Raw genomic sequence first — 26,196 nt, 5'->3', positions numbered from 1 at the left:
GAAATGGTAGCTTAAGCTTGACTTTGGACAGCCCAGGGGTGTGGGGTTTTCCTTAATGGACTTCCCTGACCAGCAGGGTCCCACAAGGGAAGGGGCTTACCTTTGTGATGGGACCCGAGGAGAGGTAGGAACCGAGAACCAGGGTGGAAATGAAAGACAAGGACAAGTCAGTGGTTGGATAGGGCAGGCAATCCCTATGATACTCCCTTTGATAGGAGAGTATGAGTACAAAGGAACACGAGGTGGAGGAGGAGATTAAGGTAGGAAATGCAGGCCGAGATGGTTACAGCCTCGGGACAGGAGAAGGTCAAGAGGAGAGAGAGAGAGAGTCATTGTGGAGCCCAGTGGAGCTCCATGAAAGGGAGAAAGGTCAAGAGGAAATTCATGGGATTGCCTCTGAATTTATTCCTGTCCTGCTTGGGCGGTACTCCCAAGGACGTAGTAACCACATCACAAAGTATAGACAATTAAGATTGGGTGGCAAGGTAGAGGGAACACCTTTGGGCGTGTAGATTGCAAACCGGGCTTTCCGGGGGAATTGAGTCGGAGCATGTTAATGAGTTTGTCTTAGCCAAGGGCCACATGGCCAGTTCAAGGTTACATTCACAAACCTCATTGGTATAACCTTATGCTTGGAGACACAGTAATCATACAGTCATTTATATTTCATAGATGTGAATATGCTTGGGATGCTACACAGGGGATCTGTCAGTTTCTGATTTGTCATTTGCTAGCACATATCTGTCATAGGCCATCCTCCTCAACACTCCATTTGAAAGCAAAAAATATAAGTAAAAAGATTGGGAGAAAGAATAAAAAATATCCAATATTTAAAAAACAAGGTTAAGGAGAAATAATTTAAAGAAACATTGGATATCTTGAAAACCATTATTAAGAAAAAAACCTGAACTCTCTATTTCAAGGTATCATAAATGAGAACTGCCCAGATCTATTGGAACCAGAGGGCATAATAAAAATAAAAAGAATATGTTAGGGATAGCTGGGTGGCTCAGTGGATTGAGAACCAGATCCAGAGACTGGAGGTCCTGGGTTCAAATGTGACCTCAGACACTTCCCAGCTGTGTGACCCTGGGCAAGTCACTTAACCCCTATTGCCTAACCCTTACCATTCTTCTGTCTTAAAACCAATACCCAGTCTTGATTTTAAGACCGAAGGTAAGGGTTTAAAAAAATGTTTTTAAGTATATCACCCAGTGAAAGCAACTCCCCAAAGTCCCAGCAACATCACAATCGAAATCTAGAACCACTACATTAAAGAAAAAAATTACAGAAGCACCTAGAAAGAATCTGATCCAAGTACCAAGAAACTTTAGTCAGGATCATATATGACCTCGAAGCTTTTGCTATAAAGCGCATCTTGGCATCTAATATTCCAAAAGTGAATAGGCTTATAACTAAAAGTAATTTCTCCTGGAAAATAGTATGATCCTACAGAAGGAAAATAGATCTTTAATAGAATAGAGGACTTTCACACATTTCTGATGAAAAGACCAGAGCTGAATGGGAATTTTGAACTAGAAATGGAAAAGGACAGAGAATCCTAGAAAGGTCAATTTATTTGAGCATTTGGAAGGCAGGGGAGAATAAACATATACCTTCAGAACCTAAATGTCTTCAGAGGGTACTGAAGGAGTTAATTAAGAAAAACAAGACCCTAAGGTAGTTTGGTTTTATTCTAAAGATTTGGGGGGTGGGTATAGTAAAAAGGAATACACTAACAAAGAAGGGGTAGAACTTATAATTTCTCATAATGAGTGTGTGAGAGAATAAGTATAAAATTATGGAGAAAAGAGTGGGAGTAGAAAGCATCAAATGAACCTTACTCTTATCTGAACTATACAAAGGAAAGTTGTATAAACACACACACATTTAAAATTTGGTGAAGAACTATATCACTCTCAACATGGAAGGACTCAAATATGAGGGAGAGCGCATGATTAAGAGAAAAGCTAAATCCGGAATGGGAATACTTGAAAGCAGAACAAACTTCCAAATCTTGAAGGGGGAATTTAAAAAAAAGACCAGAACTAGATTCTTTAGTTGGAGAATAGCTCAACAAATTTGATAAATGAATACAATGAAATGTTATTGTAAGAAATTACAAAAGATTATTTTGAGGAATCTTAGAGAGGATGAACTGATGCAGAGTGAAGTAAGCAGAGCCAAGATGTTTGTACATGTCTACTGGGTAGATTTGTTTTCCCTGGTTTTGTTTAGTTGTAACAAAGGTTTTATTTTTTAAGTGGGTTAAAGGGGTTTGGGATGGAATCATTAGCAATACTAATTCTCTCCCCAAGGTCGGTGAAACTTTTTTTAATGCACAAAAGAGAACTGAGAAGAAAGCTCAGATAAGTTTTTTAAGTCATCTATAGAATTTATTATATAATTTTTTTGCAAAAAGCAAACAATTTGAGACATTCATTGCTTCATATAAAATTTTGTTTTGCTCTTTAGATATTAAAATGCTCTTTTTTTAAATACAAGTTCAATATTTCAGAAAATTCAGAGGATATTGGGGGAATGGAATTCAATTCAGCAAACTTTTATTAAATAACCTCTATGTAGTCAATGTTCTAGGTGCTAGGGGTACAAAATAAAAGTGAAATACTCTCTTTCCTTGAGGACCTTATAGCCTGGATTCAGGAAGATCTGAAATCAAATCTTACCTCAAACAGCTAGCTGGGTGACATTTAGCTGGGGGGCAAATCATTAAACCCCCCCCCCCCCCCCCCCCCGTGTTCCTCATCTGTAAAATTTGGAACACACTAGTAAAGAAAGTACACAAAGAACTTTGGGGATCAGGAAAAGTTTCAAGTAGGAAATGACACCTGATGTGAAACTCTAATGAAACTGAGAAGTCTAACAATTGGAGGTTAAGTGCATTCCAGGCATGTGGAACAACCTGATGAAAGGTAGGAGAAAGGATACTATATCAGAACCAAGAAGGCAGGTTAGACTAGAATATAATGTGTGAAAAGGAGTAATGTAAAATTGGAAAAGTAGGCTGGAGTCACACTGTAAAAGACTTTTAATGCCAAACTGAAGAGTTTTTATTTTATCTAGATAGAAAAAGGGAACTCTCGAAGCTTCTTGAACAGAATAGTGAGGTAGGTAGGCCTATGCCAACTCATACTCATGGCATTAAGTAAGAATCGATTCATAGGATTAGATATGTATAACCCTTTTATTGGAGGCACCCTCCTGACATGCAGGGCCTGGGGATACACACTCAAATGATAGTTCATTTATCTGACTTGATACCTCTCCCTAGTTCCCACTATCTGGCACTCCCCCAAAAGTGGTGATCTCTTCTTATAAGCTTTGGCTCATGCTTCAAAATTTATACCAGTCTATAGACAGTGCAATAAAAGACTCGACTCAGGATTCCAGCGTCATGTAGGATTCTCTCACTTACTGAACTACCCTACTTAATAAGCCATGAAACTACTGAACTAATAAATAAGACTAGTAGCTGGTATTTTGGAGGAAAAAAAACAAAATAGACAAAGTACTAGTCAATCTAATAAAAAAAAGGAAAGAAGAAAACCAAATTAACAATATCATAGATGAAAAGGGAGACCTCACCTCCAATGAAGAGGAAATTAAGACAATCATTAAAAACTATTTTGCCCAATTATATGGCAATAAATTTGCCAATCTAGGTGATATGGATGAATATTTACAAAAATATAAATTGCCTAGATTAACAGAAGAAGAAATAGAATTCTAAACAACCCCATATCAGGAAAAGAAATAAGCCATCAAAGAACTCCCTAAGAAAAAATCCCCAGGACCTGATGGATTCACAAGTGAATTCTATCAAACTTCCAAGAGCAGCTAATCTCAATACTATACAAACTAATTGATATAATAAGCAAAGAGGGAGTTCTACCAAATTCCTTTTATGACACAAATATGGTACTGATTCCAAAGCTAGGCAGGTCAAAAACAGAAAAAGAAAACTATAGACCAATCTCCTTAATGAACATAGATGCAAAAATCTTAAATAGGATACTAGCAAAAAGATTCCAGCAAGTCATCACAAGGGTTATTCACTATGATCAGGTGGGATTTTTACCAGGAATGCAAGGATGGTTCAATATTAGGAAAACCATCCACCTAATTGACCATATCAACAAGGAAACCAATAAAAATCACATGATTATCTCAATAGATGCAGAAAGAGCCTTTGACAAAATACAACACCCATTCTTATTGAAAACACTAAAAAGTATGGGAATAGAAGGGCCTTTCCTAAAAATTATGAACAGTATTTATCTAAAACAATCAGCCAACATGATCTGCAATGGGGATAAACTAGATGCATTCCCAATAAGATCAGGAGCGAAACAAGGATGCCCATTATCACTGCTATTATTTTAACATTGTACTAGAAACACTAGTCATAGCAAGTAGAGAAGAAAAAGAAATTGAAGGTATTAAAATTGGCAATGAGGAGACCAAGCTATCATTCTTTTCGGATGATATGATGGTCTACTTAAAGAATCCTAGAGAATCAACAACTTTAGCAAAGTTGCAAGATACAAAATAAACCCACATAAGTCATCAGCATTTCTATATATCTCCAACACATCTCAGCAGCAAGAATTAGAAAGAGAAATTCCATTTAAAACCATCCTAGACAATATAAAATACTTAGGAATCTATCTGTCCAGACAAACACAGAAACTATATGAACTCAACTATAAAACACTTTCCACACAATTAAAACTAGATTTAAACAATTGGAAAATCATTAACTGCTCATGGGTAGGACAAGCTAACATAATAAAAATGACCATCCTACTCAAACTTATTTACTTATTTAGTACCATACCCATTGAACTACCAAAAAAACTTTTTTACTGAATTAGAAAAAAAAGTAACAAAGTTCATTTGGAAGAACAAAAGATCAAGGATATCCTGGGAAATAGTGAAAAAAAAATGTGAAGGAAGGTGGCCTTGCAGTACCAGATTTCAAACTATACTATAAAGCAGTGGTCAGCAAAACAATTTGGTACTGGCTAAGAGACAGAAAGGAGGATCAGTGGAATAGATTTGGGGCAAGTGACCTTAGCAAGACAGTATATGATAAACCCAAAGATCCCAATTTTTGGGACAAAAATCCACTATTCAATAAAAACTGCTGGGAAAATTGGAAGACAGTGTGAGAGAGATTAGGTTTGGATGAACACCTCGCACCCTACACCAAGATTAATTCAAAATGGGTGAATGACTTGAACATAAAGAAGGAAACTATAAGAAAATTAGGCAAACACAGAATAGTATACATGTTAGATCTTTGGGAAGGGAAAGACTTCAAAACCAAGCAAGACTTAGAAAGAGTCACAAAATGTAAAATAAATAATTTGGACTACATCAAATTAAAAAGTTTTTGTACAAACAAAACCAATGTAACCAAAATCAGAAGGGAAGCAACAAATTGGGAAACAATCTTCATAAAAACCTCTGACAAAGATTTAATTACTCAAATTTACAAAGAGCTAAATCAATTGTACAAAAAATCAAGCCATTCTCCAATTGAAAAATGGGCAAGGGACATGAATAGGCAGTTTTCAGATAAAGAAATCAAAACTCTTAATAAGCACATGAAAAAGTGTCCTAAATCTCTTATAATCAGAGAGATGCAAATCAAAACAACTCTGAGGTATCACCTCACACCTAGCAGATTGGCTAACATGACAGCAGAGGAAAGTAGTGAATGCTGGAGGGGATGTGGCAAAGTAGGGACATTAATTCATTGTTGGTGGAGTTGTGAATTGATCTAATCATTCTGGAGGGCAATTTGGAACTATGCCCAAAGGGCGATAAAAGACTGCCCTTTGATCCAGTCATAGCACTGCTGGGTTTGTACCCCAAAGAGATAATAAGGAAAAAGACTTGTACACGAATATTCATAGCTGCGCTCTTTGTGGTGGCCAAAAATTGGAAAATGAGGGGATGCCCTTCAATTGAGGAATGGCTGAACAAATTGTGGTGTATATTGGTGATGGAATACTATTGTGCTAAAAGGAATAATAAAGTAGAGGAATTCCATGGAGACTGGAACAACCTCCAGGAAATGATGCAGAGTGAGAGGAGCAGAACCAGGAAAACATTGTACACAGAGACTGATACATTGTGGTACAATCAAACGTAATGGACTTCTCCATTAGTGTCAATGCAATGAACAATGTTCATTGTTCTCCTAGATCCCTGAACAATCTGCAGGGATCTAGGAGAAAAACACTATCCACAAGCAGAGGACAAACTGTGGCAGTAAAAACACCGAGGAAAAGCAACTGCTTGACTACAGGGATTGAGGGGACATGTCTGAGGAGAGACTCTAAATGAACACTCTAATGCAAATACCAACAACATGGAAATGGGTTCGAATTAAGAACACATGTGATACCCAGTGGAATCGCGCGTCAGCTATGGGAGAGGTGAAGGGGGGGGGGTGAAGAAAATGATCTTTGTCTCCAATGAATAATGTTTGGAAATGATCAAATAAAATATAGTTTAAAAATAAAAACAATATGGTACTGGATAAGAGACAGAAAGGAGGATCAGTGGAATAGACTTGGGGTAAGTGACTTCAGCAAGATAGTCTATGATAAACCCAAAGATCCCAGCTTTTGGGACCAAAATAATAAATACATAATAAATAAATAAATTGCCTTTAAAAATAATTTGATTAAAATTCCTGGTGACCCTTCTCTTAAATAATCCAGTCCAACCTTTTATATTAACCCCTTACATTTCTGACCCATACAATGGGTCTATTTAAGACAGTTGGGGAAATTTAGTTGGATTGACTACAGACTCATGGATGAATCTTTTTGTTTTCAAATAGGTGAAATAAAACCCAGCCTATTTGTGTTCCTTAAAGAAAATCTTGGTGGGAGGATGAGCTAGAGTTTGATTACTGAAAAATCCTCAAGACAGAATTGTGTCTTGTAGCAGTATTACATTTACATTCCTTTAGTATACTAGTATCTTAATGATTTCTTCTGCACCTGAGCTATTAGAAATTTGCAGAGAAAATTAAGAGTAGATCTCTTAAATTCAGCAAACCATAGCTCCATTTGTAACCAAATTTTAAAACTTTTAAGATGTAAATCAAACATGTAAAATTGTAATTAATGTTAAATAGAATTTTATGATTCTCTAATTTAATAGCACTAAAGAGCCTATGTTACATTACAAATCCACTCATCCTTTCACCCTGACACATTGGTTCCAGATTTACTTGGTCTTCCCTCTTCTTTAGTGCTTTTCCCATGAGGAGGCTCTTGGATAAGAGACAGTGGATAGAATTGCTGGACCTGAAGTCAGAAAAGCACACCTTAGTGAGTTCAAATCTAGTCTCAGAAACTTACTAGCTGTGTGATACTGGGCAAGTCACTTGACCTTGTTTGCCTCAGTTTTCTCATCTCTAATATGAGCTGGAAAAGGAAATCACAAACTACTCCAGTATCTTTGCCAAAAAAACCCCAAAAGAGGTGTCACATAGTTGGACACAACTGAAACTACTGAATGATAGATAGAATTGGTTAAGGCTATATCATCAGTCATCAGAATTAGAAGATACTTAGAGCAGTTTACACTCAAAATTAAAAGCAGGGCTTAAGATAGAAGTTCCTAATTATGACAGTTTATTATGTTATGAATAGCAAGTTTTCTTCCCTAGAGGTGATTTAGAGCTAAAGGCCACCTAGGTAAAAAATTTCTTTTCCCTCTGATACATTTCCTGTTCACCTTATCCCCAAGCTACTTCAGTCCTTATACCTCCCCTTTCCAATCCTTTGGAACATGTGTTCTGCTGTTAACAGATTATCCGTATTAGACCTCTTCTCATGATATTCTTTCCATCTTGAACTCATAGAAACCTAGATTAACCCCAGAAGCCAGTGATTCTCCTTTTCTCAAGGAGTTATGTCAACCTCAGTCTTCTTTTCCTTAGCTAATGCTCTCCTATTTGCCCACTCATACACTCTAGGCTACCAGTTCATCAACTTCGACTTTTGGTTTGGGTTCAGTTGTTTCAGTTGTGTCTGACTGTGACCCCATTTGAGGTTTTCTAGGCAAAGATACTGGAGTGGTTTGCCATTTCCTTCTCTAGCTCATTTTTCAGATGAGGAAACTGAAACAAATAGGGTTAAGTGACTGTACAGGGTCACACAGTAAGTATATGAGACAAATTTGAACTTGGAAAAATGAATCTTCCTGACTCCAAGCCAGGCACTATATCCACTGAGCCACCTAGCTGCACTCCTAAGGTCTAAATTCTCATTCGACTTTAGCTACATACTGAGATGGTCATATCCTTCTTACCATTATCTAGAATTATTTTTCCTGGATCTCAAACTCTCAAATTCCCTGCTCAGATCATTAATCTTTCTCTTTAAAAAAACAAACAAATAAAAAACTCTTAACCTTCTGTCTTAGAATTGATAAGATACTAGTCTATTCTAGGGCAGAAGAACAGTAAAGGCTAGGCAGTTGGAGTTGTGATTTGCCCAGGGTCACCCAGATAGGAAGTGACAGACTTGAACACAGGACTTCTCATGGCTAGGCCTGGCTCTCTATCTACTGAGCTGTATAACTGGCTCCCAGATCATAATCTCTCATATTTTTGTCTCTTACTTTTGCCTCACTCTTTCTAAACTGTTCTCCCACTCCCCCGACAATGGGAAACCCCTTAAGATTTTTATAAATTCATAATAAGACCTAGGGAAGATATAGAAGGAGACTTTATTTGTTTATTTATTTATTTGGCTTGAAGGAGTAGACAATAGAATTTGGAAGTAAAGATATGAAATCATGTAGAATAGAAGACAAATAAATGTTAAATTGTGTTTGTAAACTCATAATCAAAAGGTTACCAGTGAAGTAAAGAGGAAAATGGCTTAGAAGAACACTAGATTCCCCAACACTAGCCTCTCATTTTTCTGAGGAAGAGGTTTTGGTCAGCAACACTTATCTTCTTTTAATGGCACCTTGGAAAATCTCCTTCTCCAGAAGCTTCTGGGAAGCCTCTTTTCCGCCAGGAGCAGCAGCTGAGCCCTAAGGAATGGTGCCTTAGCTTTCACTGGATTTCTGTAGAGGATCTTGGAAGAGCTTGTGTTTTTGTCTCAGTTTTTCCATTTTTGAGGCCAAAGTCGTCATGTAGTTCTCTCTAGCCACATAAACTTTCTCTGGTTTCTGTCCTTTTACAATTTTCTCTACATTCTTAGAGGTATTAATGACTTCACTGACAGCTTTCAGCTCCTGATTGTAGAGAGTGAGTATCTCACACACAGAGTGAAATTGTGGGCCACATGGGTTGATATTAGGGGCTGGGCGGTTACTATGTTCCCGCCATTCAATTTCATTGACGTGGAAAAAGGCAACAATCAGCTGGTGGAGATCAGAGAGAGTTACACGGAAAGCCTGACTTAAGTTATTGCTGCCTTTGCTGGGCATTTTCACTTGGAGGACTGCATATTCTTTGAGTTCCTCAAGCATTTCAGTGAATTCATTCAATTTCTGAGAAAGTTCTTTCACCTTGTTCTTGCTTGACTTAACTTTTTTCTTTATCTTAAAGTGGCACTCTATGTCCAAAGGGAAAGCGCTGAGTTTGGGGTTTAAGATCTGCTGGACATTTGAACTGAACAACTTATGTAGCAGCATCTCATTGTTCATCACTAAGTTGTGGAAGTTCTCTGCACTTGAGAAGAAGTCGGCATGTCCAGCATCCAGATTGCTGACCAAATGCAGTAACTGTTTAAAGAAACAGAGTTGTTCTTTGACATTGCTATAACCTTTTATGAGATTCTGATCATCTGGTCCACACAACATCAATTCATGACCTAGTCTCACCAGTTCTAATATTTTCTCTTCAGCTTCATAGTCCTTAAAAGTGGCAAATAATTCTTCAGAGGGTGGATACAGTCTCACAAACAACCATTCCAGAATGGTTAAACGGTACATTGAGGGGCTACATAGCAACTGTTTTTTTGTTTTCAGTTCAGTAATATGAAGACCTTCAAGGAAGGGACATTTTATGTCAACAAGCTTCTTAAACACATCCAGAACCTCCAAAGTAAGGTAAGAGTCCTCCTCTTCATCCTTTTCTAATTCCTCTGCTTTTTGCCCCTCTTTTCTCCTCTCCTTTTCCCTGTTTATTTGCCAGGCAGCCACATTCTCATCACTACTGCCGCAACTATATGGCCGGCACTCTTCCATCTTCCAGTATTCCCTACCCTGCCTGATCCAGGGTTCTGCTGGCAGGCCTTGCCTTTTCATTGGTTGGAGTGAATACTCATTGTGACCAAGTCACTCTATTCCTCCCTACTTTTCCATTCTATCCCCCTACTCTGGGATAATTTTCTTCCCTTCACAGCCTCCACAATAGAGTTAAACAGGTAATCTTTATACTTAGCTTGAATCCTGTTCCCCCCAATTCTGTCACCACTCATGCTTTTACAAACTCCAATTCTGTGATACTGCATTCTCTACCCTCGCCACTCCTATGTGAATGCAACTGAATGTTGTTCAAAACAGTTATACAACCATGTTGCCTCGATTTACAACAAATTCATGTTACTTTGTGTTAGAGCTCAACTGGGTAATCATCTATCCACAAAGTATCTCTTCAAAACTTTCTCTTTTTTTCAGGTTACTTTATTTCTTTTTTTTCCAATTACATGTATTAACAAATTTTCATATGTTTTCTGAAGTTTTATGATCCATATTGTCTCCCTTCTTTTTTTCCCCCTCTCAGAGTTGACAATCAATTAAATCTGGGTTATACATGTATTATCACACAAAACATTTCCCTATCATTCATTTTTAATATTCATTTATATTCAAGAATAATCTTATAGGGGGTAGCTGGGTAGCTCAGTGGATTGAGAGCCAGGCCTAGAGACGGGAGGTCTTAGGTTCAAATATGACCTCAGACACTTCCCAGTTGTATGACCCTGGGCAAGTCACTTGACCCCCATTGCCTAGCCCTTACCACTCTTCTGCCTTGGAGTCAATACACAGCACTGACTCCAAGATGGAAGATAAGGGTTTAAAAAAAAAAAGAATAATCTTATAAAATCAAAACATATACCCAAATAAATAAGTGAAAAACCATAAGCTTTCATCTGTGTTCTGAATCCAACAGTTCTTTTTCTGGAGGTGGATAGTATTTTCCTAAATCCCTCAGAATTTTTCTGGATCACTGTATTGCTGAGAGTATCTAAGTATCACATTTGATCATTCCACAATATTGCAGTTACTGTGTACAATGTTTCCCTGGTTCTACTTTTTTCACTCTGTATCAGTTCATGTAGGTCTTTCTAGCTCTTTCTGATTTCATCCTGTTCAATCATTCCTTACAGCATAATAGTATTCCATCATTAACATATACCACAATTTGTTCAACCATTCCCCAATTGAGGGGCATCCCTTTAGTTTCCAATTCTTTGCCACCACAAAAAGAAAAACTACCAATATTTTTGTGCTGGCAGGTCCTTTCCCGCTTTAAAAAATATCTTTGGAATATAAATCTAGTGTTGGTATTACTGGATCAAAGGGTATGCACTGTTTTTATAGCCTTTTGGTTACAGTTTCAAAATGGTTGGATCTGTCCCACCAGCAATGTGTCACAATTTTGCCACAGCCCCTCCAACATTTATAATTTTTCTTTACTGTCATATTGGTCAATCTGATAGGTGTAACATGGTTCCTCAGCTTCTCTTCTCCCTTTGAGTAACTTACAACATCCCTAATCTATACTCTTCCCTCTCAGCAGAAGTTCTGAAATTATATATTAAACATATATATATATATATATTAAAACAAGAAACATCTAATTGCAACTTTGAAGGCTTTTCTCGTAATTTCCCCATAATATAAGAAGATACTTAGCATAGTGTTGTACACAGAATGATTGATTAATATCTACTTGCTCATTGATTTATTGGTTTTCACTTCTCCTGGTCTGAACTATTCCTCCAATTCCCTCCTCTCTCCCTTAAGCCAATTTGGTAGAATAATGCTCTATTTTTTAACACTATTGTGCCTTATGTTAATCACTGATATTCTCTTCCTTACAGAGACTGATCTTGGGCTCTATTTGTTACAAGGGCATCATAATAGGTGTTTTACCCCTCCTTTCCAACTTGTTCTGGAAACCAGACATCACCCAAGACTTCTGCTGAGGTGAGTTATCATCAAAACATTAAATATTCCAGCACCTTTCATGCCCACTTATTAAAAAAAAATCACCTATATTTGTATAAAATACCTACTACATTTCATTTCTATTCATAATATAAAAATGATTTCAGTTAACTGGTTAAATGCGGCAGTTACTAAGCTATGGCTGGTCTCATGCTGAATAACAGCTGAAAAATTGATAATAGTGACATTAGTGAAAAGAAGAGTGATCTACTGCCCCTACCTGATTAAGTGCCCTTCTGTTTTGTAGGTCCTATTCTTCTAGAAGACATTCTAAGTCCATTTAGTTCCTTTGAACAAATGAACAAATGCTAATCATATCCATGACTGACAGGTATTGAGTCCCCTGCTGTCTAAGTCTCATATTACAGGATCATAGATGTAGAGCTGTAAAAGACCTACAGGGTCATCTATTCCTTCTATGCATGAGGAAACTGAGTCTTTCTATGCATGAGGAAACTAAGGCCCAGAGAGATGAAGCAATCTTACTGAGGTCTTATAGGAAGTAAGTGCTGGAGCAAGGATATATATGAACCAATAGCCCCAGATTCTAAATCCAATACTCTTTATTAGCAGTAGGTTGCCTGAATTTGGTGAAAAAGAATTTTTTTTTTGCGTTTTATTTTCATTTATTTATTTTAAACTTTATTTCCTCAATTTAAAACATTATTCCTTGGTTACAAGAATCATATTCTATTCCTCCCTCCCCTCCACCCACCCTTCCCATAGCCCACACACAATTCCACTGGGTATTACATGTGTCCTTGATCAGAACCTATTTCCATGTTGTTGGTGTTTGCATTAGAATGTTCATTTAGAGTCTACATCCCCAACCATATCCCTTCAACCCATGTATTCAAGCAATTGTTTTTCTTCAGTGTTTATATTCCCACAGTTTTTCCTCTGAATGTGGATACTGTTCTTTCTTGTAGATCCCTCCGGCAATGCAGTCATTGCCACTAATGGAGAAGTCCATTACCTTCGATTGTACCACAGTGTATCAGTCTCTGTGTACAATGTTCTCCTGGTTCTGCTACTTTCACTCTGCATCAGTTCCTGGAGGTCATTCTAGTTCACATGAAATTCCTCCACTTCATTATTCCTTTGAACACAAAAGTATTCCAGGTGAAAAATAATTTGAAGGTCCAAAAAGCAGTATATGAGAAGTTCAGCATATACTGGAGGAAATTATCTTTAGCAGAGTGATTCAGTCAGGGAGGTACAAATGAGGCCTCTAGAACAGGCAAACCAATTATTGCCCTATCCTGAGCTCTACCAAGTCCTTTGTCAAGAAGTAGAAGATGCGTAGAGAAAAGAAGACAGGTGCTGCCATGATGCTATAATGATTAAGTTAATTTATTAATCAGCTTCCCAAGGTAATCTAAATTAGTCAGTAGACTCCTTCCACAGTCCAAATGAATGTCAAAGAGCATGACTAAAGCAAAAAAGAGGGCAGCAAAAGGAAGAGCTGGGTAAAAGAGTCCATGTGACCAAAAAAAAAAAAAGAGAGAGAGAGAGACCTGGAACTTCCCAGGCATGCTAATATATACCCCTTGTGACCCTACTTCTCAGTCCCTTCTCTGGACACTCCAAAACATCTCAGGTTGGTAAAGTCACTAAGACAGATTTAGAAACCCCAACTCCTCCCTTATTACTTCATCACAGGAAGAAGTAAATTTTACGGATGCTAACAAGCCCCTTCCTCCCCACCACTTAGCTGGACCACTGTACTTTCGAAGTAGCTGTGGAGTATTCTCTTAATCAAGGTTAAGGGTTCAGTGGTGGCTGCTCAGACCTCCCATTTTTAATCCTTTAAACAAAGATCTAAACAAAAAAAAAAAGGGGGGGGGAGTATCCAACCCAGTTTCATAGCCAGAGAGAGAAACTGTTTTAGCCTGACTTTAGAATCAGGCTATTCTTGGAGGGGCTAGAGAGATTATTTCACAATTCAATATTAATTTTCCACAAGGATTTGAGGAACGTCTAGTCTTGTCTAATGAAAGAGATAGGATAAGGTGCTGGTAAATATCCAGGTTTTTCTGGACAGAATTATTCAGAAAGAATTTTATGATGACATGGATGGAATACTGGATCTGGAGTCAGGAAGTTCTCAAATCAAATTGTCTTAGACACTTACCAGCTGTGTCACCCTAGGCAAGTCACTTCACCCTGTTTGCCTCATGTGACAAGGAAATCACTTTAAAAGACTGATATATATTAATTTAAGGTCGCCAAGGAATTCATCTATGTAATTCCTAAATGAAAACTCAAGTCAGCAGTCAACCTTTTATGGAGTTTAATTACAAACAGGAGGAAGAAAGGAATTAGAGATAGAGAAAGAGAGGGAGAGAGAAAGGAAAAAGAAGGGAATAGGGCTTAAATACCCCTTCTGTTTAGGCTGGGCCAAAAGGCCCAAGCCCTTAGATAGCTGAGGCAAAGAAAAGAGATCAGTCCCTATCACTCACGTGACCAAAATGGAGAAACAGTCTCAGGGGCCTCCACCTCCAGCTTCCTTCAGAGCAAGCTTCTCAGAGCACAACCTCTCAGAGCAAAACCTCTCCAACCCCCCACCCGTCTTCAGACCCCACTATCTTTAAGGAAACCATCCAAGTTCCCTCCCCTCAGTTCTCACATCTACCAGTCACTGTCCATGTCTTCCCTGTGCCAATGGTGGCTCTACCTTAACCCAGGACCGTCCAGAGGTCTGTGGCATTGCACATGTCTGTTGAAGGTCATATTCTCAAATAATTAAATCTTGATCCTTTGCTGCAGCCCTTCCTAAATCCTGTTACCCTGAGTAGGGTGGAGATTGGAATAATTAAATTTTGATCTATGCTGCAGCCCTTCCTAAATCCTGTTACCCTGAGTAGGGTGGAGATTGGAATAATTAAATTTTGATCTATGCTGCAGCCCTTTCCATTGTCAGCAAAAGATTTCTGTCCTAAAGTAATCTTAAGAAGGGAGGAGGAGGAACCTCCCTTGCCAATGGGGTTCACATTCCAATAGAGTTCCCACTATCAGTATGAAATTTTCCAAGTATGAAATTTCCCAATGGTGAAATTTGCAACATTTATAAGTCTAAGGAATTTTAAGGTTTACCCTCAGTTTCCTCATCTATAAAGTAAGCTGGAGAAGCAAACGTCAAATTCCAGTATCTTTGTCAAGAAAACCCCCAACAGGGTCTCCCAAGAGTCAGACATAACTGAACAATTTCAACAGAACATAGAATTGGTAACTATAACATTGGATTCTAGTCTTGTTAAGTCTCTTCTGGGCCTGTTACCTAATTTGTAAAGCAAAGGAATCAGACCAGGACCTATAAGACTGTTCCAGCTCTAAAATTCAGAATCAGAACTGTTCTTCTGATGGAGTCATTTACTGAAAGTCTCAAGTATGATCTTATTGCAGAATCGTGATAGAAGGACAGGAAGGTATTTGGGGGGGATATCTTTTAGGCTGGCTGGATGTGTATAGGAAACTCTGGGGAATGAACTTCCCCTCTGAATGCAAATTGACACCAAATCTGCAACTTCTTGTTTAATAGATTTGCCTGGACAATTGAATGTAATAGACTTTTCTACCAGCAGCAATGCCATTGACAATCCAGAGGAACTTGTGAGAAAGAATGCTACTCACATCCAGAGAAAGAACTATGGAAACAGAAATGCATCAGAAAAATATATGCTTGATCACGTAGTGTGATAGGGATCTGATTAGGGTTTTGATGTTAAAGGATCACTCTACTGCAAATATGAATAACATAGAAATATGTTTTGAACAATGATACATCTATAACACAGTGGAACTACTTGTTGGCTTTGGGAGGGGGAGGAGAGAATGGGAGAGGGGGGATTATGAATCATGTAACCAGGAGAAAATATCCTAAATAAAAAAAATTTTAAATTAAAAAAAAAAGAGATTTTCCTGGAGCTTTGAGACCAAAAAGTAGAAGAGAGACTTAAACCAGGTTTTTCTGACTCCAAGGCCACCAGTCTATCTGCTATGTCAGACCAGCCTTGGCTTTTAATACAGATTTTTTTGTGCATAAATCAAAGGATACAGAATTTCTTTAAGTAGGTCATCAAAAATAGGAAAATTTTGATTATTTTTATCTATTGAGATTTGAGGCAGGGAGTTGGAAGCAAGAATCTGAATTTTTAAGATATCAAATTTCCTGATTCCAAGGATAAATTGGGGATGGGTGCAGGTTAGACCATTACCAGAAGTAAATGTGGTATAAAAAGTAAGAAGTATCAACTTGGAAAAACAACAGAAACATTAAAGTACCATCAGTCTCTCCCTGATAATCCAGCTCTGAACTTCTCATTTCTTTGTAGCCATTATAAAGCCAATCAATCATACTTTCCCTGTCCTTAGTTCCCCCAAAAGAATATAAAACCTCTATGTTCTATTATTCTTTGGGAAATCATCTTTGGCAGTAAATTTCGCAGAGATACTATTCCCAGAGTCCCAGACCTTTAGCCCTGTGTAATATTTAGGGTTTGATTCTGTGTAGCTGAATATTGAGCACTATCTTGTCTTGATTAAAGATTTGGACTTGTTGACTTCTTTAATGGTTCTGTTTTTCCAAGTTGAAATTCCCCCACTCATATAGTAAAGACTCAAAATTATGGAGCTATAAGAGATCTTGGAGAATATCTAATCCAACTACTTAATTTTGTAATAGTAGCACATATTCATATAGCCCCTTAAACATTTTCCCCATTTGTTGACTTGAACAAGGCAGACAGAATATAATCTGGGAAGTCACACAGAATCTCCATAGTAGGATTTCTGCTTAAATACAGAAAAGGAGGGATTAAATAGTCTCTGAAAACAAGGAATGGACAAACACTATGTCTCTTGAGTTCGCAAAAACTTGGGAAAGTTGCAATAGCCAGAGACTAAGGGGACTGGGAGTGGGTTTCTGGTTTTTCAAATTTGATTGTCTTCTTTCTAACATAGTCTTCCTGCAGAGGAGTCTTTTCTGGGACTATTCACTGATTCACGGTTAATTGAGAGTTCTTTGTTCTAACACTGGGAGAGCTAGGAATAGGATTCTTTGAAAATGAGGTCACCATAGTATAAATCCCTTATTTTTCTTTTAAAATTGTTTTATTGATTTTCTATTCTTGCTTTTTGTGTACCATTATCACTTTCCAAAGACTGTGTCACCCCCTGTCTTTGGGACATAAAACATTACTCTAGCCCCAGTCAGATAACAAACATCCCTCACTTCTGCCTAACCTCATTCCATGCATATTTCTTATAAGAAATTCATTTTTCTTTTTTTTCCCTTTCCCAATGTGATAGAAGGTAGGGGAGATTTCTGTTAAATTCTTATTTATTTTTACTTTTTATTATTATTTTTTAAAACCCTTATCTTCCATCTTGGGATCAATACTGTATATACTGTATATTGGTTCCAAGGCAGAAGAGTGGTAAGGGCTAGGCAATGTGGGATGAGTGACTTGCCCAGGATTACACAGCTAGGAAGTGTCTGAGGCCAGATTTGAACCTAGGACCTCCTATCTCTAGGCCTGACTCTCAATCCACTGAACTATCCAGGGACAGCCAAGTAGCTCAGTGGATTGTCACGCCCGGAGACAGAAGAAATTGAGTTCAAATTTGACCAGAGATATTTCCTAGCTATGTGACCTTGGGGAAATCATTTAACCTCAACTGCCTAGTCATTACTGCTCTTCTTCTGCCTTGTTACTGATGCATAGTACCAATGCTAAGTAGAAGGTAAAGATTTTTAAAAACCTACAAAACTACTGCTTTGATTTCTCTAGCTTATCTGCCTAGTAGTGTGATTTGTAGAAATAAGGAAATTTGCTCCCTAAGTCTTTTTATAAATGGATGATAACAGTTTGAGAAGTCTGCTAGGTCAAGGTATTTTGCATGCAAATTCTATTATGTTTAAGTCAACTTACATACCCTTTGGGAGTAGGGTGAACAAACAGTAGGTTTTTGTTTCATATACACTTGCAATGCCATTTTGGGGCTTCATCTTATGTGCTGTCAACTTGGAAAAACACAGAACTACTAAAGTAGTCAGAAAAACCAAATCTTTATTCAGAATAAGAGACAAGTCCTCAATATTTAGTCACCACACAGAACCCAGCACTAAAGACCACAAAGAGTCAAAGCTCTGAGACTCTGGGGACAGTGTCTCTGGGAAACTCACCACCAAAAATGATTTCCCAAATAAAGGTCTTCCCTTAAAGCAAGTAACCAAGGGTCAGGGGCAAACTTGGGTTTTCTAGAAATACAGTTGACAGTGATAATTTTCTCTACTTATGCTTTTATTTGAAAACATATACTTGAAAATGAAGATGCAATATTGGGCATTATTGTATTATAATTCTTGCATTTCCCCTTTTGTCCTTCAGAACCCAGATTAGAAGTGCGGTCTGGAGGGGAGAGAGAAATGGATGCTATTTTGTACCAGAAGACATGGCCCTGCATCTCATATAACATATAACAATCGAGAAGAGGTATTTCTCTGCCCTGTTGAAGAATAGTAGTTTTATCTTTCTAAATTTCTGGGCATTGGGTCTGGTTACTAAAAAGCCTGGGACAGGAATTGCTTTCCTTCATTAATTCACAGGGAAAACTTTTGTATATTTTAAAACACTAAAAGGAGTATTATCACTCCACTTAACTATCCCACTGTTCTGCTACGCTGATGATACTTAAACTAAATAATGAATAACTTCTATTTTGGAAATGGCTAAAATCCGTGTTAAATACCATGCAGAATAACGGAAACATTACAATTGTTCATAATGGGTAGTTTAACTATTTTTGTACTTGATTTGATGTATGACTTTTCGTATAACAGTTTAAATCATGTATTTTATGACATTGTTTGAAATTCAGTTTTTGTATCTTGGGGCAAGACTGAAAACTTGTTTTTTATACCTTTTGGTTATTCTAAGCCCTATGCCATCAATGCCCATATTAATTGGCAATGACTTTGTATAAAGAATTTAAGTAGAAAAAATTGCAATTGTATTTACTGTACAACAGACACAATATGTGTGCTTTTTATCTAGCTAGTAGTTACAAATAAAACTCTGAAAATCTCAGTATACCAAAAAAAAAAAAATCTAATGGGAACATAGTAGTCCAAGTGACTTGGTCAGGTTGCCGAGACAAAAGGAGAAACTTGGGACCATTCTTCAACTGAATACCATAGGATCTTTCTACACTATATTCAGCAAGGTGAAATAATGCTTGTTTTTAGCCACAGAATCCTATTGAGTTCAAGTGATGACCCAGGTCCTTAGTTCACAGTAAGTGGATTGTTCAGTGCCACAGTCTTTTGTTACAGCTGTTCTTCTTAGGTGTTAAGGGAAGCAACCATTGGATTTTCTTTCTTTTGGGGCATCTCATATCCTGTATTTATTCTTGTAATGCTTCCTAGGGCTAGGGCTAGGGAAAAGGGTACCCCAAAGAGTGCCTGTTGAATCTAGAACATGGTTTTGCAATCAAAATGATAAAACATTCTGGGATCTTTACCCATTAACTTGGAAAAAACACAGAACTATCAAATTAGTCAGAAAAAGCCAAGTCTTTAATCAGGAGAGGGATAGGTTCAATAACTGGCCGCAACACAGAGCCCAGTGGAAAAGACTACACAGGGCCTGGGGACTCTGGGAATGTATCCCTGGAAGGATCACAGTGTTAGATCATCGTCTGAAGCACAATAGAATTTGGGGAACATATATACCTTCTGTTGAACTGAGGACAGGGAAGTATGATTGATTGGCTTTACAATGGCTACAAGGGAATGAGAAGTTCAAGACAGGATTATCTGGGTAAATTGTAAAGCTGGTGCTTTACAATGGCTAAAATTATTAGCTTATGTCCCTTGAGCTAATAATTTTTTTTACATAATGTAAAAAATAGACTCGAATACAGGACTACAATCCCCATGAGCCTTTGCTCCACTTCCCTGTGCCAATGGTGGCTCTAGCTTAACCCAGGACCGCCCAGAGGTCTGTGGCTTTGCACATGTCTGTTGAAGGTCATATTCTCAAATAATTAAATCTTGATCCTTTGCTGCAGCCCTTCCTAAATCCTGTTGGGACTGAGTGGGGTGGAAATTGTATTTTCCAAGACCTGGTTCTGTCATTCCAAGTATCTCTATTGTATCAATTCTAAAATCAATCATGACTCAAAGAACTTCCTGTTCTATGCTTAAGCATAGGTCAAAGCCCTTTCCATTGTTCAGCAAAAGGTTTCTGTCCTAAAGTAATCTTAAGAAGGGAGGAGGAGGAACCTCCCATGCCAGTGGGGTTCACATTCCAATAGAGTTCCCACTATCAATAGGAAATTTTTCAAGTATGAAATTTCCCAATGGTGAAATTTCCAACATTTATAAGTCTAAGAAATTTTAAGGTTTACAATCCCCCCTGATGATCATTAGGAGACTAGTCTCCCCATTGATCATTTAACATGATCATTTTGTAGTTCTAAATTCACTTCTAACTAAAAATATACACAATATTCAATTTTCTAAGAGAAATTAGAATAGTGAGAGAGGAAATAGAAAAGAAAAGAAAGCAAAACCAATGTTTGCTAGGCGCAATTATTCTGCCCAACTAGACGCAGTAGCAGCAGGAGCACCACCATGCCTTAGAGGAGTAGCTGCTACAGCCTTACTAGTAACAAAAACCATTGATTTAGTATTGGGATGTCCATTAACAATAATGTGCCCACATGAGATAGAAGCATTATTGATAAAACATAGAACACAGGCATTCTCGGATCAGAGAATTACAAGGTATGAAATAACCTTATTAAATAGTGAAAATATTACCTTGAAACGATGTTCAACTCTTAACCCTGCCACCTTGCTTCCAGATTTACCTACTTCAGGAGAACCATTACATAACTGTGAAACATTAGTGTCCATGGCAGAAAAGCCTCGAGATAATCTCTTGGACACTCCCTTAGACAATGCAGATCTGATTTTATTTACCGATGGTTCCTCTTTTATGAGGGATGGCATACGTTACACTGGAGCTGAGACTGGAGTCTCAGAATTTGCCACTGAATGGTCAGCTTCACTACCTTCTAACATTAGCGCTCAAGGAGCAGAACTCATAGCTCTAAAACAAGCTTGTATAATTGCCAAGGATAAAAAGGCAACCACTAGATTGGATGAGAACTTCTCAAAATTTTTTTAGCCTAGAGAATTTTTTTTTAAAGCCAAGGTTCTCCGAGATGCTCTTTAGAAAACCATCTTGATCAGCTCCTGCCTGCGGCCCTCTCCAGCTCCTGCTTCTGCTCCTGGCCTCTCACCTGGTGCCTGAGCTGTGCTCCAGCTCCCAGCCCGACCCACCCTGGTGGTCTGTCTCTCACCCATCTGGCCTCCGACCCAGCCGGCTCATCACCCAGATCCTTGGAGCAGATTGCTGAGGACTCATTTCGACCAGCTGGTAACAGTATTGGCCACGTGGGTGGAGGGGAGAGAAGAGAGGGAAAAGAGACCGGGCAATTTTCCCTTAGGCTAAGCCTCCACGTGGCTGGGGGTATTGGCCACAGGGGGATCAGAGAGGGGAAAGACAGAAAAGACTAGAGAGAAGAAACAGACTTTTCAAACAGAAACCTAAAAAGCAATGGGCTGTTTAAAAGGATTTTTGACTCTTCTGGCAATTTCATTGATTTTACCTGCCTGTCAGGGAGCAGACTCAGCCCAAAGATTCAACTTTAACTTTGGGGAGGAAAATGGGTGGCCCAGCGAACTGGAAGCCAGGCCCAGAGACAGGAGGTCTCTAGTTAAAATCTGGCCTCCCATGCTTCCCAGCTATGGGGCCCTGGACGGATCCCTTGAACCCCATAGCCTAGCCTTTACTACTCTACCTTCGGACAATAGACATTTAAATGGATAATTAAAAACAAACAAACAAACAAACAAAAAAACCCAAGGAACTTTGAAGAGACTAAAGGCTATATTCTAAGGCACTTCAGATTCCAATGGTTTATAAAAAAATCTCTGTATTCTATAGCATTGTTTTGTTTAAGATATAACTTTGTGATTTTAAGTTCATATATTACTGGATTCAATATTATTCTGCTTGAACTGAAGGTTGATTGAATTTATTTTGAATGTACTGAGTTTTAAAATTCTGTTGTTTTCCCCCTATAATTGTGTTGAACAAATATTATTGTGAATAAGCCCATATATGAAAAAAACAGCCTTTTTTCTATTTTGCTGAGGATAGATGGACTTCAGAACTGATTATAATTGTATTAACAACCTTTGGAATTTTAATGTGCTAAATACCTCAAATGATTTGATTTTAAGGGTTTTTTAAATGTGATTTTTGGAATTTTTTTTAACAATCTGGTTATTTTTGCCTGCCCCTATCACGATGTAAGGCCCATTCCAGTAGCTGAAGTGAAATACATTTTATAACCCCCAACCTTCCCGCATTTCTAAATATGTGAATGGAAGTTGGGCAGTTAATCTCAGGGCATTTGTATCCCTATATATAAGCCTCCAAGAAAAAGGAGCACCCCTTTATTTATGCTCTTCAGCTCACCATTTTACTTCTACCAGAATGATATATAGATTTATTGATTATCTTCTAAACCCAAGATGAGTTTTACTTTGTTTTAAAAAATATGTTTATTACCAAGGTTGAAGGATTGCTATGTTTGTAAAAATTGTGACAAATGTCCATCAATTCATAGGTTTTAAAAAATGTCATACAGCAACTTATATGAAATATGAAAGTGTGTTTGTTTGCTATTGTAATTAATTGGGCTATTGAGAATTTTGGGGATTTTGATATCTACATATTTGTACTACTGTTTTTAAAAATGAAAAATTGTTAACCTTGTTCAATTCATTTGCCTTCTACTCACAGTGATCATGGCCAGATACAAAGAGGAAATGGATCTCATTTTTTGGTGAGAAAGCCTTGTATTTTATATTTTCTTAACTGTCAATGGTTATAAGCTATATTTTTGAATTTTTAAAAGCTCTTTTATTAATATATATTTCTTGCATGTGCAATATACTTTTTCAGTTTTTTTATTATTTTTTCTCTCCTTTTTATATTTGAAGCACATGTCACCAGTATTAAGATTTTCTTTAACCTTTTGATTTTTAAGTTTAAGATACATTTGCTAATACATGCCCTAAAAGGCTTGTGACTATAAAAATGATGCCACTAATTATTTAAATAAATTATGGGACTTTGCTTAATGATTCTGTTTTATTCCAGGACAAGAGATACACACAAGAGCCATTTCATAGGGCCAAAGAAAGGCCAATCTAGGATGGATTGATGCACTTCTAGGCCAATACAAAGGTCTTGAACCTAGTGTGAAGACTCGAGGTTACTATGTTTAACATGTGTTAAGACATAGGCTTTCCTTGTATCCACACTCACCCTGAAGATACTCATAGACGAGTATCCCCAAAACCTTGGCTCCTACTTGGCTTCTATAATCTGGTCCCTTTTCTGCCTCTCATAGTGTGGTACCTTTCTGTAGTCCTGGCAATGACTGGGTAAATGCATCATTACTTAGATCATTTTGATTGGGCCCTGATTGAAGTACCTGTTATAGATTTATTTTTCTTCTACTTGAAATTTTTACACATAAGACTTTGATAGTCTATATTTTCATCCAGAAATTTTTCTTTCCTTTTGATTTTTCTGATGTCTTTTTAATATCTCTTGCCAATTGATTCATATACCTCATACCTCAGCCATGCATCCCTAAGTGATCCCTTTTTTTTTATATCACCCTCTTAACGAGGGAATGTAAAAAAATATCATTATTTAAATTGCAAAGTTTAAATTCCTTTTGAGAAGAATTTTAGGTAAAGAAGATGCTACTTCCCTGAATTCAGAAACTGAACTGTTGGAGAAGCCATCATGAAGAAGCCTCCAGACCACGAACTGCACAAAAATGAATTTTGGGTGTGGTTAACGAACATTTATTTGCATGCATACTTTCATGCCAAAGGGGACTGCCCCCTAACTGGCTTTCTGTCAATGCGTCCAGTAATTATTGGTTTTATTCTTTTCTTTCTCTTATCCTCAAATTATTGTAATCTTTAAATTGATTATGTTTTCATGATCCTTTGGAAAAAAAATTAATTTTTTTGCAAACAATCAAAGGGGGGGAATGTAAAAAATAGACTCAATACAGGACTACAATCCCCATGAGCCTTTGCTCCACTTCCCCAGAATGCCTTGTAATCTCACCTGGGCCGAGATCGAGAAGGTATTTAAGCTGATTCAAAGGCTTTTGAGGGTCTCTTGGCTCTTTTTGGACTTCCATTTTGGAGCAGGCTCATCTCTTGCGTGATGTGAGGTTATTTTGTCTAGGCCTCTGGCCTAGGCACATGTTTCTTACTTGTATATTCTTTAATCTTTAGCCTTTAATAAACCTCAAAAAAATATAATACTCCTTGCAGAGAGAAACTAATTTCTACCTGCCTTCACCTGCCTCAGTCTCCCCATCTCCCCTAAATTTTAATCTTTACAATTTTAAAAGTTTTATATTTAAAGTTTTTGTGTTAAGTTTTATATTTAAAAATGTAAAAACCATTCTGGTTCACCAACAGTCTTTGCTTAAGGGTATTACCAGTATAGGTTTCAGAAATGACAACTTTGTGCCCTTTGAGTTTCTTCATGTAAAATGAGTGGGTTAGATTAGCTCTAAAATTTTATGATTCTAAGTTAGACCAAGGTATTTTGGCCAGTGGGAATTTTAGTGTAAAAATTTTTACCAGAAGAATCCTCATTTTAGATTAAGGATGACAGAAAGCAAAAGGCTTGTTGTAGACACTTCTAATTGCTGCAAGTTTAAGATTGATTGTTCTCTCAGAAATCGCTTTTTCAGCAAGGGAAACTTAGAAGTCAAATCTTGACTGAGATAATTTAGTTTGTCCCATTTTACAGATGAAGAACCTTAAGTTCAGAGAGGATGATAAGCACAGACTGAGGTTAGAGTTAGATCTAGGGCTAGACACAAATCATATTACTCCATGCTATTACTCTTTTAACCCCTCCCCCCAAATGTTCTTAAATAACTGAAGGCTACTTAACATTTTGGTTAGAGTTTAGTGACAATAAACATAGAGCTCTTTCCCCTTGGCCAAATTCAAAGATCATTTAGGAGTCTATGGACACTAGGTCAAGGACTCTTGCCCTAAGGCTAGTGACACATAAGTTGCTTCCTTTTCCCATCTTAGGTTTGACATAAAGCCACTTAATATTTAGGTTTTCAAATCATTGTTAAGAAACCAAAACTACTTAAAAGCAGTATTTCTATAGAATGGTGATAGCTTGAAAACACAGAACTTTGATACATCCAACTGCATTGTCCAAATTGTTACTGCATCTGTCATTAAGCATAATAGAAACATGTGGGGAGCTTCACAAAATGGTTAGAATTCAGTTACTGACTCCATTGCTGTGTTGAATTAAGCCTTTCCTGCCAAGTCCAAAAGTTTGGAGTTGGGGGGAAGGGGACCATTTTTCTGTGGCCTTGTCCAATTCTGAACTGTTATATGAAGTACTGTCCAAGATCACAGCTAGTAAAGTGGCAGGAGGGGACTGAACAGGTTTCCTAGTTCCCAGGACCAAAGGTCCTTAGTATTCCTCTAGGACCTCTCAGCCCCACAGTAGACTCTAGTCCTCTTAAATAAGCAAAATGTTAAAGTTTAATAGTTGACTGAAGATCATTTATTCTAATCCTTGCTTTTAAGATAATGGACCCCAAAGCAACAATTGTGATTTATTCATTATTTTTGACATAGCACCAGTTGTTCCTGCAATAATACCAAATGGTAGCTCCATGCAGAGATAATGGCAGATTTGTATAAATATTTTAGGTAATCATTCAATCCATAATTATCTCTCCTTATTTTCAGTTCTACTGGACCAAAGCCAATTAAAGGAAGTGAAACTAAAAAGCCTGCAA

General features: G+C 37.6%; 1 protein-coding gene and 1 long non-coding RNA gene across 3 annotated transcripts in view; one reads left to right on the top strand and one right to left on the bottom strand.

Annotated features, from left to right (window-relative positions):
- The window catches only part of LOC103094409 (uncharacterized), a 29,882-nt gene extending 4,294 nt beyond the window's left edge, over positions 1-25,588 (top strand). The window contains exons 3-4 of one of the 2 annotated variants that reach the window (XR_008912875.1): positions 12,114-12,219; positions 18,633-25,588. This is a non-coding gene — a long non-coding RNA (uncharacterized LOC103094409). The remainder of the gene's footprint in view (positions 1-12,113; positions 12,220-18,632) is intronic. The other variant, XR_468936.2, reaches the window with a different exon arrangement.
- LOC103094240 (HAUS augmin-like complex subunit 7) lies at positions 6,597-11,826 on the bottom strand. Its single transcript, XM_016423233.2, has one exon. It carries the CDS (start codon positions 10,309-10,311, stop codon positions 9,106-9,108), a length of 1,206 nt encoding a protein of 401 aa, XP_016278719.2. The 5' UTR covers positions 10,312-11,826; the 3' UTR covers positions 6,597-9,105.
- Positions 25,589-26,196: the final 608 nt, after the last annotated feature.

The sequence above is a fragment of the Monodelphis domestica genome, chromosome 6 (genome assembly GCF_027887165.1).
Source record: "Monodelphis domestica isolate mMonDom1 chromosome 6, mMonDom1.pri, whole genome shotgun sequence".
Classification (NCBI taxonomy): domain Eukaryota; kingdom Metazoa; phylum Chordata; class Mammalia; order Didelphimorphia; family Didelphidae; genus Monodelphis; species Monodelphis domestica.
This window is presented reverse-complemented; position numbering and strand designations above follow the sequence as displayed.